This window comes from Ailuropoda melanoleuca, chromosome 12 (assembly GCF_002007445.2).
Source record: "Ailuropoda melanoleuca isolate Jingjing chromosome 12, ASM200744v2, whole genome shotgun sequence".
NCBI classification, from domain to species: Eukaryota; Metazoa; Chordata; class Mammalia; order Carnivora; family Ursidae; genus Ailuropoda; species Ailuropoda melanoleuca.
In genome coordinates this window covers 41,694,340-41,712,460 of record NC_048229.1, presented here as the reverse complement: position 1 = coordinate 41,712,460, position 18,121 = coordinate 41,694,340, and the positions used below count along the sequence as shown (strand labels likewise).

The 18,121-nt window shown below is 61.3% G+C and overlaps 1 protein-coding gene across 1 annotated transcript in view; it reads right to left on the bottom strand.

The window, feature by feature from the left end:
* PEPD (peptidase D) overlaps positions 1–18,121 on the bottom strand; it is a 115,613-nt gene that overhangs the window by 12,692 nt on the left and 84,800 nt on the right. Inside the window, exons 10-12 of the mRNA XM_034672751.1 lie at positions 14,233–14,301; positions 13,012–13,089; positions 3,170–3,318 (exon numbers count right to left, since the gene is read on the bottom strand). Of these exons, the coding sequence (XP_034528642.1) occupies positions 3,170–3,318; positions 13,012–13,089; positions 14,233–14,301 (296 nt within the window). The remainder of the gene's footprint in view (positions 1–3,169; positions 3,319–13,011; positions 13,090–14,232; positions 14,302–18,121) is intronic.

Genomic DNA, 18,121 nt, shown 5'->3' with positions numbered 1-18,121 from the left:
ACTCCACGGCTTCTGCAGCCCAGGAGCAGTCTGCACGCCCTATGTGGTGCCCCGGGGGGGGGGTGTGCGGGCTCTGGAGGGGGGACCGCAGCCTAAGCGAGGGACGCCGGGGTGGTCAGGTGAGCACAGAGAAGGAGGAGCGTTATCGGCTGCTGGGGAGAGGGAGGCGAGGCTGCAGGAGGCCTGGGGACTTCCAAGGGACCTCGGTGCTCCATGGTGGCTGGAGGAACAGAGGCTACAGAATGGCCCCAGGGTGGTGGCCCACGGACACCCCTCGCTGAGGTGCTCCTGCTGGGGTCACCCCAGGCCTCCTTCGCAGGGGCCAAGGGGTCCCCGTGGCACACTCCCTGGTCTGCCTGGGGTGGGCCGCCGGGCCTCATGTAGAAACCGGGGAGACAAGGCAGCACCAGGCCCTTCCCGTGGGGCCGGCATGGGGGGCCTTCCCCCAGGTGCCATGCCCTTGCCACCCTCGTGGGCCCTGTTCCGCAAGCTCAGCCGCCCTTCCCCGGCTGTCTGGGGGACAGGGAGGGGCGCCCCCGCTCTGACCCCGGGTTCCATGTGTGCTCCGGTCATTCTGTGCTGTTCCTCCGGGCAGCTTGCTGCACCTTGGCTATCCGCTCACTGTTCCTGCAAGGCCGCAGGAAGCAGTCGCGCAGTCTCAGAGGGTGTGTGTCTTGGCCCAGCAGCTGAACCCACAAACCAGGGGCATTTCCGCTCGGACAGGACATGGGGCTGACCTGGTCACAGCCTCTTTGCAGCTCTGGGGAGGTGATCTGCTCCCATCAGAGCAGCTCTGTGGGCACAGGACCCCCGCCCTGCTTGGCCGGCGCGGTGTGGGACCCGATGGGGTCGGCCCAGGGGAACTGTCGGCGGGGCTGTGGGTGCGTCACAATCCCCAGCACTGATAGGAGAGGTAGGGGCTACAGCGGGAGCTCTGCTTCAACCCCCACACAAGGGAAGCTCAAGGCCTCACTGCAAGCCTGGCCTGCGCCCTGCTGTGTGTTGGGGGCCCCATCTCACATGGTGTGCAGAGACCAGCTCAGCAGAGCCCAGCCTGGCCAGGAGTGACATGGCCAGGCAGCCTCACGGGACCAAGGTGCCCAGGGAAGTGCGGGGAAGGAGCACCAGGCCTTTCTCAGTGCAACCGGGGGCCCTGGAGACTAGCTTGTGGGCCTGACCGCTTTTTGGGCAGAATCAGGTTGCTGTGTCGGCCGACTCAGTTGGCTAGGACACCGGCTGGGGAAGTGCTACCCAGGTCCCAGCAGACTTTCCTGTGGGTGGGTGGGCAGGTGGGGTCGGCCAGGCCAAGGCCCTCACCCCCATCTCAGCACAGGACAGAGGCTAAAGCAGGGCCAGGGGCTTCAAGCCTGGAGCTCTAAGTTGAACAAAGGAGACCATCTTTCCAAAGCTCCGCCTGCCATCCCTCCAAACCTCAGCCTTCCTCCCCCAACACCAGGCACATATTGGCCTGACTCTGCCTGCCTGTCTCTCCAGTGTGGACCTGGTTGCTCGCCAGCCCTCCCTCTCTGCGCTGCAGCCCACCCCCACTGCCTCCTCGAGGGGCCCACCATGGGGCCTGGGGGCATGGGGACCCTCACGGACGCACAGGCAGCAGAGCCTGGCTCTGACCTCAGAGGGCGGGTGCGCCAGCCCCTTCCAGCCCCTGGCCTGGACTCTGGGACATTGAAATTCATAACTGCTCGTGTGCAGGTGAAGAGTCCATTTAAGGGATAGGCGACACAGTGGCCTGAGACGTGACGGCCAAGCACGGGGCGGCTGCAGAGTGGCACAGCGTGAGGCACGAGGCGGAGGGAGACCCCTCCTCAGCCTCCATGCTTGCACACACCAGGGAGCACCCCGCGGACCATGCTAGTGGCACAGAGAGAGGGACTAAAGAGAGCAGGAAGGGCCATGCCCCTCAGGTGACCAGTGACCGGTCTCCAGGCTGCACTTCACTGGGAACAGGGGATGCGTTCTGTGGTTTAAAGGTCAGACCCCCTCCCCCGTCCCCCGGGGGCCCCCAGCGTGCTCCTTCCAGCGCCCCTCCTGCACCTCCTCCATGAAGTCACAAGCACTGCTACACTCCCTTTTTTCACACATACGGGGGACTTGGCCACACCATCGTGTGCTTTTCTGTCTCCATGCAACAAGCATCTGGAAGGTTCCCTGTGCTAGTGTTCCCGGAGTGACTAGGCTTTTCAAACAAGTGATGAATGTGAGATGCTGTTTCCTTCTGCAGCCGTCAAACCACTCAAGTCCTGTCACCTTGTCACCCCAGTAGGGGCTTAACTTGTAGGTTTCCTTTCTTGTCTTCCCTTGGGGGCCGAGTTCCCCGGCTGGGACTCCCCTGACTGCCAAGCTCTGTTCCTCTGGACAAGTGAAGGTGTGGGGCTGGGGCCTGGGTCCGCCAGTATCCCTCCATGGCTCCCTAGCCTCTGCTGGTGGCCAGACAGGGACCGTCCAGAAAGGCCTGCTCAGTGTGGCTCTCCAAGTGGCACCTGCTGAGCGACCCTCAAGCGCAGCACCTCCCCTGCAGACTGAGGCTGTAAGTCACCCCAGCACCTGGCTGAGGTGCCCCGGGGCTGTGTAACCAACAAAAAGGCCATACCCTGGGGCTTTCACAGTTTGGGGATCTTCTTTTCCTAAATAAGGGCTCCACGGAGGGATGCCAATCTGACTGCATGGTCCCTGATTTCAGAACGAGCTTGGAGTCCGGCCTTCGAGGATGTCATGGCCAGGTCCCCAGAGGGCCCTGCAGCAGCCACTCACCATTCCCTGAACACTGCGAGATACTCGGCCCCCACCAAAGCCAGCAGCAGCCTGAGCAAAAGGGCGCTCCAACACCCAGCCAAACACCAGTGCTGGCGTCTTGCCGGTCAAGCTCTCTCTGGAGTGGACCCAGCTCTGGGACAGGACGGGGGACATGCTGACATCCCAGTGGCCCCTGCGAGCAGGGATTCTTGTTGGTGGAGGACGTCCGATGGGATGTGGGGAGACCTTGGGCTGAGCTCCCCAATTTCCAGCCCTGTCCCGCCTTGGTGTCAGCTCCTTTACAGCACTGCTCCTGGGGACCCGACAGCATCTGAGTCTCAGCCGGTTGAGCATGTGAAGGGGGACAGATTCAAGCTGTGGAGTGCGGGACCTGCCCCACAGCCACCAGTGTCCTCACCTGGCTTCATGGCGCTCATGACGGCACGGCAGCTCCGTAGCACCGCCTCGTAGATGGCCTTCTGGTCTGCGGTGAACTTGCCATTGGCCGGGAAGGAGCACGTGATGTCGGAAGAGAAGCAATAATACTCTCCACCCATGTCGAACAGGCTGCGGGGAGAGGAGGCTGTGAGGTCGGGATGCCCCTACCCACCCTCCCCCATGGGGTTCAAGGGCAGCCTGCTGGGCCCTGGGGTGTCAGGGCACTGAGCCTGAGCCATCTTGTCATGTCGCCGGTGCAGGCAGCCATACGGGGCCACCCACCCTGCCGTGTCCCCACGCTGCGGTCTCAGGAGACCTCTGATCCCAGAGCGGGAAAGCCTGGAAGGAGTGGGGCCCATCCAGCACACACTCCCCTGCCCTCCCTCTGCTGACCAGGCATCTGGATGCCCAGCTGTGGGGCCTCACTTGGAGAATGAGGAAGGGCAGAGATGTTCCCAGGCCCTGATTCACCATGTGGCCCCCACGCGAGCACGGGCCTTGGCACGGATGCACCCACCCGACAGAAAGGTGGGCTACGCCATAGCACCCAGCTCTCCTGGGCCCCAGTGTCTGAGTGAAAACCCAGCCAACAGCTCTGTTCGAGCACCAACGTCCCCCTGACCAGAGGGAAGCGTCCCTTCCCTGCTGCAGCCCCAGGCCCAGGACGGGGGCCCAGCTCAGCCTAACCACTGGACCCCCTGTGACAGGGCCCGGGGCTGCAGGGGTGGGAGGGAGCAGGGTGGGCCTCTCCAACACCTTTGCTGCCTGCCCATGTGCACAGGGCCCAGGAGCCGGGGCCTCCGGGTCCCCAGGGGTCAAGGGCAGGAAAGAATCCTCCCCCGCACCCTGCACACTGGAATGTGACAGGGTGTGTGAAGGGCCGCTCGGTTACCACGGTGATGGGACCCCAAACGAGAGCAGGAGGGGTGTAGAGATGGAGCACCCCCCCATCCTGTCCCACCTGAGCACCTCAGCAGGCCGCTCAGCAGCAGGCATACAGAGGGGGCCCCTGCCAGCACCCCAGCCCCTTCATCAGCCAAGCATGACTCAGATGGAGACAAAACCAACTGGGGGACAGTGGTCTAGCCCCAGGCCCAGGATTCTGCTGTGTCCTCGGGGCCAGGTGACCCTGAGTTGGGGAAACTGAGGGGGGAGTCGGGGGGAGCTGAGGGGTGGGGATGCCCTCTGCAGCTGTGCCTGGCTCCATCCCCGGGGGGGGGGGTGTCGGTCTGCAACTACATAAATCCTGGCAAACCTGAGCCTGGGGCAGGACTGTGCTGTCCCCCAAACCCAGATCCTTGTGGTGAGCACAGCCACTAAACAAACATCCCAGGGGCCACCTGTGTGCCTGCTTTTGGGGCCCCAACCCCCCCAGATGACAGAGCAGGGGGTCCCTGCCCCTGCTGGTGGAGCAGGGAGTCAGGCCATGTGGCCTGACAGATAGCACCTGCTACCCCCAAGAAAGAGTTTTAAAGGAAAAACTTGAACGCTCGGGATCCCCGGACGCTCTGCCGGAATCCAAAGTCCCCCACCAAGCACTTTTTAATCTCCTGTCTTTTTCAGATTGCAAAACACCATAAACAGTGTCAACAGTGCAAAAAGCACCAGATAACACCTCAGGTGATTCTCAGGGGGTGGGGGGAGAGCCCCAACCAGTATGGCACGGGAACTTCAGGCTGGGTCAAAGTCACGAACTCTAGGGGACCCTGCCTGGGGCAGGCTCGTGGGGGGGCCCTGGGCCTCACTGGAGGGGACCCGAAGACAAGACAGAGAGGCCTTGAGCAGTCACGCCCAGGCAGCTACTCCCCGGGAAGGTCCAGATGCAGCAGAGGGTTCGGGCCAACAGCTGCCTGCAGTTTACTCCTGCGGGGGCCACACTCGCCCCACAGAGCTGGCCGGGAGGGCAGCGCATATCTCAGCCCTAAACCGCAGGGAACGTGAGGCTCTGAACACAGGGCCCAGCAAAGCCCCGTGTTGGCAGTCAGCAGCTCGGAGCCCAGGGATGGGCCCTCCCGTCCTGACTCTAGCACTGGGCCCTCTGGGCCTCAGCACTTCTCCCTGTAAGACAGGGACACCACCACTGCTGTGTCCTCTCGGGGCCAGCGTGTAGGCAGGCGTGGGGAGCCGATCTGTGTGGGGCCATGGCCCAGTTCCACCCTGGGAGCGGAGCATTCTCATTTGGGCCCCTCGGAGGCAACAAAAGAACATGGTTTGTGGTTTGTTGATTCAGAACGTCCAAGAATGGTCTGAGCAGACGGGACAGAGCTGGGGGCTTGGGCGACAGACTCCTGGGGGCCAGCCCCTTGGGGTACAACCTGCAGTGCCACCGCTGGGGCAGACGGCTCTACTGGACTGTGCTGATCTCAAAGAAAAACAGAAATGGAACTATTTAAAAAACGAGGAAGCCCACAAGAGCATGCTGAAGGCTGGAGTCATCTAGAACAGTGAAGACCAGACGCTTCTCTGGGGCAGACGAGACTCCTGACCGAGTTCTCCAAACACGTTCCTCAAAAACACAGTGGGAACGTGGGACAGGGCTGCTGGGAGCCCCTCGGCCAGCCTGGCCTTACCGCTCAGACTCCAGGAGACCTCGCCTGTGTTAGTTGTGTGAGAATCATCCGCTCGCTGCAGAAGGAAGTGCACGCCCAGGCGGCCAGCTCCATCCTGCCCAGCACTGCTTGGGCACGGGGCTGGAGTCTATTTTCGTGCTCTCAGTTCCCTATCTTTCTTTGCTTTAAAAAAAAAAAAAATCCCCCTCAGTGTTCCTACACACATAAGTTATTCAGATTCACGCCACTCCAGAATCCAGGGACGAAAGCGGCCTCTTTCATAAATCAACTCCCTCCAGCTCCTCTGCGTCCACTTCCTCCGTCCTCTGAGCGCGAGGCGACAATGGGGAATTCGGTCATCCTTTGGCTCCACCGAGCTCTCAGGATCCTCCTCTCCCGCTGCCTGGGGACACCCACCAGGGCCGCTACCATCTCTGGCCGAGTGAATGCGGGTGATAATGTAAGACATCTGGGGAGCTGTTACGCATCTCCAAGCAATACACTGGTGTCCCTTTGCTCACATGTTTATCAGGTTCTATTTCTGGCCGGGATGAGAGGCTCTGTCTGCCCTTGGCTCCTCCCGGGCAGCTTCATGCCCGGGCTGCCCGCCACCCTTGGCTCAGCCGGGCCCTCCCCGAACCCCCTTCAGCTCCCCGGGCCCCACGGCAGGGACTGGCTGGCCCACAGGCAGAAGGCCTCCGATATGGTTGGGCCAGTGACAGCGGCTTGGGAAGCATTCTGGGGACAAGGCTCTCTGCGCTCAGCGCCCTGAGCCGTGGCCTCGCCCTCGGCCGCCTCTCACCCAAGCCCCGTGCCGTGTCTGCGCGCACGGGCCCATCCATCGTGGCAGGAGCATTTCAGACCTCAATTCGCCGCCTCCCCAGCCTGTGTTCCAGGAGAGGCCAGGGGATTTCTGAAAAGCAGGAAACTCCTGCTTCCCTCCAGACCTCAGCGTGAGAGAGGAAGACGTGCCGCTCGCGTTCCCGCTCATGTCCTGCAATGGGCAGCCCCTCCAGATGAGGCACGTGGCCCGCCCGCCTGCCCCCCAGCCTGCCCTTCCGCGGAGTGCCCAGCCCCCGCTGTGACCGGCAGGGCCGAGGCCATCACTCGGAGGCTACAGGCTGACTCATCAAGCAGACCTCTCCCCAGTACCTTCTAGGCATCCCTGCTCCCCACCCCAGCCACGGGACGGCTGCTCCGGGGGGGCGGAGATGCACAGGAAAGGTGCCTGAGCGACCAGCCCCCAGAGACCCAGAGCCAGCGATGCCTGGCGTACAGGCTCGGGCTGGGGGGTGTCCTGCGTGTCTGGAAAGAACTGTTCCCACTCTACAGATGGCGTGGGGGAAAGCAGGGCACCCATGTGGGGCCACGTCCTCAGGAAGGGCACTACATGACACAGTGACTGTTCACCCCAGTGCTCGCTGCCACCGCGGCACAGTGGACGAGGGCTGGGCATCGGGACAGCAGCCTCCACCGGGGAGGGACGGAGTCGTGTCACGAGCCCAGCACATGCTTCATTTCACTTTTTTGGTCAGCAGTGTCCCATGATGTCTGTGAGCACCCAGGCTGTCTGGACAGTGCTTTTCAAACCGGGGGTGGTGAAGTCAACTGAGTGGGGTACAGGCAAGAACGTAAAGTACACAGAACAGACAGACCATGTGGTGGGGTACCTGGTTCTAATGTGGGTACATCTGTACATGTGTGACGGGGGCCAGAATGTGAAGGGATGGAAGGCTGACGGCTACGGCCACTGGTCTGGCTGTCCAGGCTAGCAGGGTCTGTGTCCCCCAAACAGAGTTCTCTTGCCCCAAGGCCTGGGCATGACTTTAAGATCACCGAATCCTCGGTATGCGGCTGCTGGGTGAAAACCAAGCGTTCCTCTGAGGAAGCAGAGAGGGGACAGGGTTCTGGGCTGGGCCTGGCACCAGGGAGCAGGTTCTGGAAGGAACAGTTATTCTCCAAAGTCACCCAGGGCATCAGGCACCAGGACAAGTGAGGCCTGGAGGCTCCCTCACCCCGGCTCCGCTACCAGCTTGGTGGGGGGAGCCCCTAGACACACACTCGCCCCTGTGTCAGGTGCCTAGACAGACATCAGAGCAAGCGGCTCCTGGGAGCAGGCAGGACGGTCCCATCACAGCCTGCGGGATACCAAGGGGGCTGCTGGGGCCCTGGGTGAGTGGCGGGGGCCTCCCCCGCCCCCGCAGCCTGTAGGCTGGGGGCAGGGTGTCCGACAGAGATGCAGGCTGCTGCCATGGCACGGTGGCTCGGGGTGGAGGGGGTGAGGTGGAGTGACTTCCCCCAAGCAGTTTAACATCTAGTCCACGTCAAACCTGTGGAACTCACTGGGAATGAAACAAGACCAGGAAGGAGCTGGCGGTAACGGTGCTGGTGGCAGGAAGGGTGGCCAGCTAGGGAAAGAGCCTGCCTTGGCCACGACCCCTCACAGGCCTGTCCCCTCATCTGTGGAAGGAAAGGACGGGGCAGCTTGGGGGTGTGACGCGGTCAGCATGTGCCACTGACACGCCAGCAACAGGTCAGGTGTCTCCAGGGGCTTCCCTGGAAGGAAAGCCCTTATGTCTCTGGGAAGAGAGAAGTGGGGCTTTGGTCACTGTGCTCTGTGTCCCCACCTCTGCCGGTCAGCAGGGCAAGACAAGCGAGAGCCACGGCGTCAGGCTGACTGTTATCAGGGCAAGGAGAAACAGGGGCCCCCGACCCCTGACAGGAGAGGAGAGGACAGGGAGAGAGGACCCACATGGGGCTGGGACAGGCCTCTCCCCCTAACTGGGCTGGCTGCCCCCTCCCACGCCCCAGGGTCAGCACAGACTGAGCGGCCAGCTGGGAGGAGGCCCGCCCACACATCCTGAGACAATGCTGCCCTCTTCTGGCCAGTGCTGGGACATCCGGCTCACCACCCACTGGCCACAGCCTGCCTGCAGCTGGGCAAGACAGGTATCGAGAAGGTTCTGAGGAGGCACACAGGGCATCCTACCTCAGGAAGCACTCCCCCGCTTCCTGATCAGATGGTAGGAGCAGGAGGCAGCAGTGGTTGGGGACAGGTCTCCCAGCTGTTTTCCAAATCAGAACCCATTGGAGGCACAGCCTGGACCCCTCCTGCCTCTGCCCCGGGGGGGATCCTGCCGAGGGGCCCCGGGGAGGTGAGAGGGCTACGAAGGCCAGCCTCAGACCCAGGAGTCCAGCACAAGCGAGGATCCCACTCTGGGTGCATTGCCTCCAGTGGATGTGAACATAGACAGCGGCGCTCCCTGGTGGCCCACAGATGGCGCACCAGCCCCTTGGCACCTCCACCCGCCCTGGGGACTCCGGTTTCCAAAGCCCAGGCTGGTTCTGGGAAGCCAGGGCAGTCCATGGGGGCCACATCTGCCTTCACAACATCTGTGCTCACACCCACCTGGCTGGGGCTGATTTGGTGAGGAGGGGTCTTCTGGGGCTCCCACCCAGAAAAGGTGGCCAAGGACCCCTTTGTGTGAGCACGTAAAGAGCACGCATTAGCAAGTGTACCACACTCCTGCCACCCTGTTTGATGAGGTCTGCCACTTGCTTTAAACGCCTGAACAAAAAGCAACTAATGGCTTCTCTAGGATGGTGGCTGGGAGACAGCTTCCTGGAGAACCCATGAAAGGGCTCTGAGAGCCAAGGGCAAAGGCCCAAGAGGCCTCATGGCTCTGAGTGAGCGGAGTGTGAGGCCCCCAGGGATCTGAAGCCACCCACATCAAAGTCTGGTTCCCTACCTGTGGCTCATGCTGAGCGCGTGGGGCTGGATCCAGCAGAGAGACACGGGAAGGGGCCCACAGAGCGGGTGTGGCAGGTGCAGCAGCCCTCGCTGCTCAGCCCCTGGTGACAAGGCCAACGTGGAGGGAGAACCAGCGTGCCTAACTCACAAGACCCACTCCTAGGGCAATGACTAAGGCCGACAGCAGCCTCGGCCCGGCTCCCGGGAAGGTGCTGGTCCTGGAGGGACAGAGGCACGGGCGGTGGACCGGGCCAGCCTCATGCCCCACCTGGCACTCACCTAGAGGACGGTGTGGGGACTGAAAACACAGACAGGCCTCGGGGCTTGAGAGCTCTCTGCCTCAGGCTCTGCGGTGCTTCTCAGCGCCAGGCTGTCATGGAACCCGTTGCTGGAAGGTGGGCCTCAGGGCCCTGGAGCACAGGCAGAAGCCCCAGCCTACTGGCGCGGAGGATGGCCGTCACTGCCGCTCTCACCCGCCAAGGCCACATGGTGCCAGGTTCCCCACTCAACCCTGCTTATTCTCGCTGAATCCTCCCAGAGCTGGGTGTGGATGGAGAAGTGGAGGCTCGGGGCACCGGCCGCTCAGCTAGGGACGGGGAGGGCAGGGGCAGGAACTAGGGACCCTCTGCACTCATAATCACACAGCCTGGGCTCTCTGAGGCTCCCTGGGAGCAAGAGAGATGGAAAGGCTGGCTGCCTCTCAGCCCCCACCCCCGCCTTCTCCAGTAAAGCCTGACTGCCCTGGACCAGCTGTGGCCCCAAACAGCCCATTCCTAAATGTTCAAATATCTCTGGGGATATTTTCCCCTGACTTCAAGTGACTGAGACTCGGGGTCTAACACCAGGCAGCACCTGGAATAGTCATGCTCTGGGACACACTCAGCTTCAGGAAAAACTCTGCACTAGGCTCATATTTTGGTTTCATACCTTATGATGGAGTATCATGGCTTTTAGGTTGGGATAACAGAGTGATTTATTATTTACCGAACACAGTAGGCGCGGCAGATCAATTTCAATAAAACAATGGATTATAAACGCTGCCAGCAATCTGGCAGTAGCAGTAATCAACAAAACATGTTGTTCTAAATGCTGCATAATAAATTGACTATAATAAACTCATAATTATTCTACTGGCTACATTTCAAAGTTAGCACTAGAAAAATAAAATCACCAATTTGGACTTGGCATTAACAACCATGGGATTCCTGGATCTCTCCTGTCTTAGCTGCAAGCAGGAGATGCAGGTGCCAGGGGCTCCCAGGAGGGCCGGGGCCACATCTGGGCCACGTGGAAAGCGGATATATGCTGCACCCTGCTGCACCCTGGTCAGCCAAGCCCCTCCCCGCAGCGGCCAGCCCAGGAACACGGCTGTGACCAGCCTCTCGTGAGGTGAGGACTGTATTGGGGGCAGATAAAGAGGAGAGTGGAGAAGCAGCCACTTCCTCTGGGGTGTGCCAAGTTCACAGAGGAGAAAAATCATGGCCACATGGCACTGCCACAGAGCTGGCCCCGGGACAGCTAAAACCGGCTAGGTCTCTGCCTCTGCCCGGGGACAGGATTCCCACATCCTGGCCTCCTGGCCCAGCCAGAATGGGCGGCACAAAGAGCACCAGGAAAGGTTCCAGGACGCAAAAGTCCCTGGAGATGCCAGGTGGTCTCTCTCTGAGGCCACCTGTGGCTCAGCCATGGCCCAGAGGGCACAGACCTCCCCTCTCTGTCCTTAGTCTCCAGCTGAGCCAAGTCTGAGGCAGCCCCCCCCCCCCCAAAATCCCTCTGGCTCTGCACCTGGACCCGCCTTGTGTCTCAGTGACCTCGCCTACAGGGGGGGTTGAGGGGGCATGGGGTGGGGGCAGGGTGAGGACATCTACCTGAAGAGATGTCCCTGGTGCTAAGCACAGGGGAAGGTCCTGTCAGGGATCTTGCACGCCCTTGGCCCCTATGCCAAGAAGGACATGAGCCACTCTGGGAGGGGTGCAGCCACTTTGGGTGTCCCACTCTGTATGCACCCATCCCCATTCTGCTGGCCCAGGCCCCCTGGAAAGGACACACGAGCTCAGCCCCTGCCTTTCTGACACATTTCTTTTGCCTCTTCATGCTGTTCTGAAAGCCATGTGCTATCTCCACTGACAGAAAAGTAAACTGAGGCTCCAAGAGGGAACTCTGTGGCTTTGTTTCCTCCCAGAAGGTTGATCCGGGCTCTGGCCGACAGCGGCCGTAGCCAGAACAGCCCATCCCGCTACTGACCCTCGGTGAGTGCAGAGTCCGCAGCCAGTCATGGAGCCCAGTGTGCTCTGTGGCGGGGACCCACCAGGATTGGGAGGATTTCTGAGAACACTTAGCAGTGACACCTCAGAACACGGCTCACATCCCCCAGTGGACGTGGGCCAGGGCCTCCTGTGTCCAGGCTCCCTTCTTCCCTGCCGTAGGGCTGGGCTACACGTGTGGGAGGCCGGGTTCTGGCCACCGTGCAGGCATGGCCAGAACTCCAGCTCGGGAACGGAGCCTAGTAGGGCGACACCCACAACCCAACACGAGGCATGATACTACCGGGAAGCAGGCTGGTGGGACTCTTGCTCGGGCTCCCCAGCAAAGGAGCTGCAGGCCCCAGAGAACCGGGTGGGACAGTGCGTGCCCCCCCACCCTGCCCATGTGTTGATGACCACGGCAAGACGTCTGAAGGCCAAGACAGGGTGGCCTCTGGGTGGCTCTCAGTGGTCCTGTGGCAGCCTGGGCTGGCCCAAGGTCTGGGCAGTGGAGAGAATCAGAGAGTGCCCAGTGCCCGTGAGTCACAGAGAGAGCTGGTCCAGGTCAGCGAGGCAGCCACAGACCCCTGCCAAGGCCCGGGGCAGCTGCCCAGAGAGGTGCAGCCTACGTTCAGTATGAGCCCTCCACCCCGGGGGGGGGTGTGAGCAGGACTGCAATTCTGCCAATAGGGGAGAGTCCTTCGGGGGTTGGGGGTTGCAGATCCTGTCTGCATCTGCTTAGTCAGGGCTCTGGGAGGTGCTCTGAGCACCTTGAGCTGTGCTCAGGAAAGCCCCGCAAACAGTCTTGAAGGTCAAGTGCCCCTCTAACCTCCTGAACTCATGGCTGCTTATGGATGGCTGAGGCTGGCAGGATTCAGAGAGTGGGAGGCTCCCCAGGGGTCTTCCCTGCTCCAGACTAGGTGCCTGCCCTCCTGGTACCAAGACAGAGATGTGAGTGTGGCGAATGCGGGGCAGGGGCTGGGCTCACACCTCTTCTGAGGCTGTACCTCAGAACCCACCCCCGCCCCCCCCCCGTGACACAGGATCTCCCATACCCTCTCTCAGTGCTTCCCTGGCTTTGGAGAGAAGGAGCGTGTGGGTGGGCCCTGGCAAAGAAGTCTGGGCCCAGAGCAGACCTGAGAGCCTCGCTGTACTCAGCTGTCTCAGGGTGGGACCAAGAAGCCCCCCAGTCAGTCCCCCTGGAGGCGGAGACCCACCGAGGCCCCGAGGGTCACATGTAGAGCCAGGGCAGGGATGGCCTGGGGCTCGCCTCACTCACCACATGTCTCCATCCTGGATGGTCCGGTCGTTGGGGGCCCCGGCATGTCCATAGTGCAGCACTGCCGAATTCTCACCACTGTGGAACACCGGGAGGTGGAGGGTCAACAGCCCAGCCTCACCCAGCAGGCCTGGCCCACGGGCAGTACCATTCCCCCTCCAGCAGAGGCCCAGGGGTGGCCGGGACAGGCCATACGGCTGGTGGCCAGCCTTGTGGCTTGTGGCTCCCGTGCTGACACGTGCAGGGCTCCCCTACATGAACGCTGTGCGGGCAGGTGCTCTTGGGGCTGGGGATGTGGGATTGGTGGGGGAACAAGGGTCTGAGGCCCGGGGAAGGGCCTAGACCGTGTCAGGGGCCGCCATGCTGCCAGTCTTGCTCCTCTACTCGAGCTTGCTTCCCTAATGAGCGGTACCTTTAAGAAAAAAAGGACTTTTAAGTCTGTCCAAAGGAAAAAAAAAAACAAAACCACCTGGGTGTAGTATTTATGGCCCTGTTCGGGAGTCTCAGGAATCATAAAAGTAGAAATAATGATTTTTCTCTCTATCCACCAGAGAAGAACATTTCCAAAGACTGAGATGTTCACATGTATTATTCATGTGCCCAGGACGTGCGTATCAGCAGAGCTGCTGGCTCCGTCCTGGCGGGCAGAGGCCAGACCCTCTGACCCCGGGGGCAGAGCCGGGGGAGGCTAGCTGCTGTGGGCCTGGGAGGGGAGGATGTGCCCCTCAAAGACACACCCACAGTGACACACGCAGCCACGCAGACACGCACACAGGCGTGCACACTCACAGCCACGGACTGCCCCATTCTTGGGGTCATCTGTACCCCGTGGCCTCCAAGCACACTCACCCAGGTGCAGGTGACACGCACACAGAGCCCCCTGCCCCAGTCTCAATGTGCCACATGTGGGGGGACACGCCCCACCACAGAGACCCAGACCCACCCACGGTCGTGATGTTCCCTACACAGCCATGCGGACGGCTACACACACAGACACGAAACCACGGCCTCCTGCACCCAGGGGAGAAGCCACCCTAGAGAAGGCGAGGGACGGCCTGGCAGTGAGCAGGCCGGGCTGGGAGCCTGAGGAGGGGAGAATGACTTCTGAGCTTCAGTGGGCCCTGCTGTGGGCATGGTAGCGAGTAGGTGTGTCTAAGCCCAGGGGGTGGGGGGGGTCCCCTCACCTTCCCACAACCTCCGCCCTCCGTCATTCCCACTTACCTGCCGCAGATGCAGGTGTAGGAGCTGTGGCGCATGCCCCCCCGGGAGTAGCAGTAGTGCTCGAAGAGGCTGCAGGGGAAGAAAGGACGTCAGGGCAGAGTTGCCAGAGCACGCCCCCTGCCCCCTGCCCCCCCCAAATCCTCAGCCCAGGCCTTGCTCGGCTGTGCCCGCAGCAAGACCTGAGCTCCCCCGCGTGGGTCTGCAAGGCTTGCAGCCCGGAGCCCAGGGTGCGGAAGCAGAGGCCAGTGGGGAGAGGCAGCAACACTGGAGAAGGGCACCACCGCCCATGCAGCGGCGCCACCCAGCCCCACCCCCAGCCCCTCGGGAAGTCAGCCCTGGTCCTGTGGGAAGACGGGCTGGGGCAGGGGCCACCACTGCCTCTGCAGGGCTGGAGGGAGTGTCTCCCTGGGACTCTGCTGTCCACTGGCCACAACCCACCCCACCAGGAGGGGCTGGACACATGGCCCAGGAGGGACATGAGCTCTCCCGGCCCCGAGCCTCAGGTGGCCCTGGGCCTGACCCTGGGGAGGGGCACAGGGAAAGAGGAGCAGGAGCTGCTGGGCACTGGCCTGGAGGACAGGGTCGAGGGGCAGACCCTCACGGAGAAAAAGCTGGGCAGAGTGGTCTCTGGTTGTGGGCAGAGGGGGTGGAGAGGGGCAGGTCTGAGGACAGGCCCTGCTTCTCCTTCCTCGGACCAAGCAGCAAATGGCTTAGACAAGCTCCCACCCTGGGCAGGGGAGGCCAGGAGCAAAGTCTGGAGGGAAAGATGAGATCCTAGAGGGATCAGCCCCCAGGCTGAGCCCAGAGCCAAAGCCTGGTGAGACCTGCAGGTGCACAGGATGTCAGCAGACCCAGGAGTATAACCAAGGTCAGAGGGTAAGCCACCTGAGGCAAAGGCCTGTGCCCTACCCCCTGCCTGCCCGGGGCACATCCTGCAGATGACTACAGGGGCTGATGGGCCAGACCAGCCACATCAACACATCAGGAGTGTTGAACCCTCTGGGGGCCATGCTACTAAGAGCTCTGGGAGGCTCTGACCCTGCCCCACCCCCACCGTAAGCCCCAGGACCTGGGGGCTCTGTACTCAAAGAGCTCAGCCTCTCCAGGCCTCACCCCCTCCCTGAGGCCTAGGCAACAGCTCAGGCCCAGCCCCCCAGGAGCCCTGGCTGAGCAGCAGGTCCAGGGGGCCGCACCCCACCCACTGACCACCAGGGCGGGGCCCAAGGACAGGGCTGTGCCGCTGCCCCCCCCCCACCCCGTCCTCAGAACACCAAGGCAGCCCATGGGCATGCTGAGTGGCGAGCCTGCCCTGCACGCTTGAGGCCTGTTTCGGGGAACGTCTGTATGGAGGAGTCTAATCTTACAGTCGCTGTAAACACCAATAACGTGTAATTGTTATGACTGGGTATTAAGTAGTTGTCATGCAGGAAGGGTTCTGCTACGTTCAATCGGCTTCCAGACTTGCTTCACAAACCTCCCAGGATAATTGGGTATCTGTGAGTGAACGATTTCCTCAACAGAAAGGATTTCAGGAACTGCCAGGGAGGCGAGGAAGGGCGCACATTCCCCCCACCCCTTATCAGTGCCCTGTATTCACAGCAGGGGCACTCTGGGGGCTGCCACCAACTGTCCCAGAGACCGTGGGGGCAGCGAGACCAAGTCACAGCCCCACATGTGGCTATAGCCCAGCCCGTTCCTTCCTGGGACCAGCCTTCCAGCGCCAAGCCCCAGCAGGCACCCTCTGCTCCCAGCCTAGATACCAGGGCCTCGGACACTGGGACCCCGCACAGCGAGACCACAGTGAGGGGAGGACGCCCGGCGCGCCATGGAGCTGTGGTGCTTCCCTACAAGGCTTTGGAAGACCAACCCTGTCCAGACAGAAGCAGGCCGTTCTCCAGAGACTGGGGACAGTGGGCCTCTCCTGGGGCGGGGACAGGCAGACAACTGCAGGCTGTGGGAACAGCCAGCAAGGCCAGGCAGCGGGACAGCTGTGCCGCCTGTGTGCACACATGAATAACCGGGAACATTCTGCAGCTGCCTGAGGACACGGGGTGGGTAGGCGGCTCCCCTCCTCTGCAGCCAGTCTCAGCGGCCTGCATTTCCCTGCCGTGTCCTCTACTCAGGAGAAACAGCCTTCATGGCACGCTCTGGCTTCCACGTAAGAAAAAAGCACTTTAGGGTAAAAGGCACAGCTTACAGAAGCACTAGATTAGGCGAAGGCTGACCCACTTTTCACCTGCGTATTGCAGCCCGGCACTGGGGCAGCTTCTAGCCACAGGAAGAGGAGAAACGCCATAGGCCGGTAAGTCACTCGAGCTGAAAATGACTTGAAGTTCTTCAAATTGGACTTGAGCATTTAATTTGGGTTTAAATTAACTTTTCTGAAACGACACAAGCACCAACTGGTGCTTTGGTGGCAATAACAGGCGAAGGCAACAGGCCCACGTTTTCTGCTCACACGCCTCTGGGCCCTCGGGCCTGGGCTGTGGACACATGCAATGGTCAGGGGGCCAGTGGAAAGATGCGAGTCCCACACATTTCTGATTTTCAAGGCAGGGGAGGGGGTGTTGAGCAATGCGTGCTCCAAACTGGGGCCCCATGGGTGATGCGAAGCTCCCGCGGAGCCTGGTTGGCGCTCGGTCAGAGCTGCACCCGTTCCGGCTACACAGCGCACAGCCCAAGGCGGCGATGGAAGGGCAGTTAATAAAGACCGCTCTGGAACTTAACGGAAAATACGGCAAACTGTGAACGAGAGGAGGGTCAGGTGACCCATAACCAGAAAGGCCTAACTCCTGACAGACACAGTCTACAGCCAAATTCAGCTGGAAGACACCAATCGGTCCCTCTGGAGCCCCGAGGAGACGATGATTTTCCGTGGCTGGAAACCGTCCCACCCCCCGCACTCAGAGATGCAACGTGAAAAATAGTGCGCAGAGCCACGTTCGTGGGACAGGAAGGAAGGTGGGGCCAGAAGGAAGACGGAGCTGCCGGGCTTGGCAAGCTGGAGGCCTTGACTTTCACTGCCATGTGGGGACAGAGGCGAGGCCTCAGGGACATAAGTAGCAGAAGAGAATGGAGACGCCACCCTCCCGTACAGCTACGGCCTGGGCCGGAATGCACCCTCTGTCCTCTGCCAAGTTCAGGGTCCAGCGTGAACTACCTGCATGGTTTGGAAACTCCTACACCAAGAAATTAGCAGAAGCTATGTTGCTGACTGGTGATACTGGGGGCCCCAGCAGGGGCGACACAAAGTCAACTGGGCAGCCAGACTCAGCCCAGGCCAGCCAGGGTCTGCGTGCATGCGTATGTACACACACACACACACACACACACACACACACACACACACTGAGGATGAACTCACAATCCAAAATCAGTCCACAAGAGTTGTCAGACACAGCCAGCAGCAGGCTGAGCCCCCCGAGGACTTCTGATAACAGAACTGTCAGAGACTACACGTACCTATGAAATAATTGCCACCTAACCACAGAGCATGAAAACACAACAGGTAGACGCTGTGAAAACTTCTGGAAGTGACCAGTCTATCCATCAGCAGATGGGGGCAGGAAGCCAGGCAGCAGTGCCGGCAGCCCAGAGATCACCTCCACCCGCTCTTTCCATCCGTGACTCTCCCTGTGTGCCGGTATCCTGTGGGGCCTACCTGCCCCGCTCCCTCCTGCTCGCCTGCGTGGGGCATGGGATGGGGAGCACCCGACCAGGCACCAGGCACGTGGCCTGGCAGTGGGGAGGTGGCTTCCCGATGTGCAGAGGCAAGCAGGGGTCTCATACACACACCTGCCACAATGTGGTCCCTGAAGCTCCTCCCCCTCCCCCAGCACGGCCATTCCTCTAACTATAAATTTATACTCCTTGCCTATAAATTTCTCCC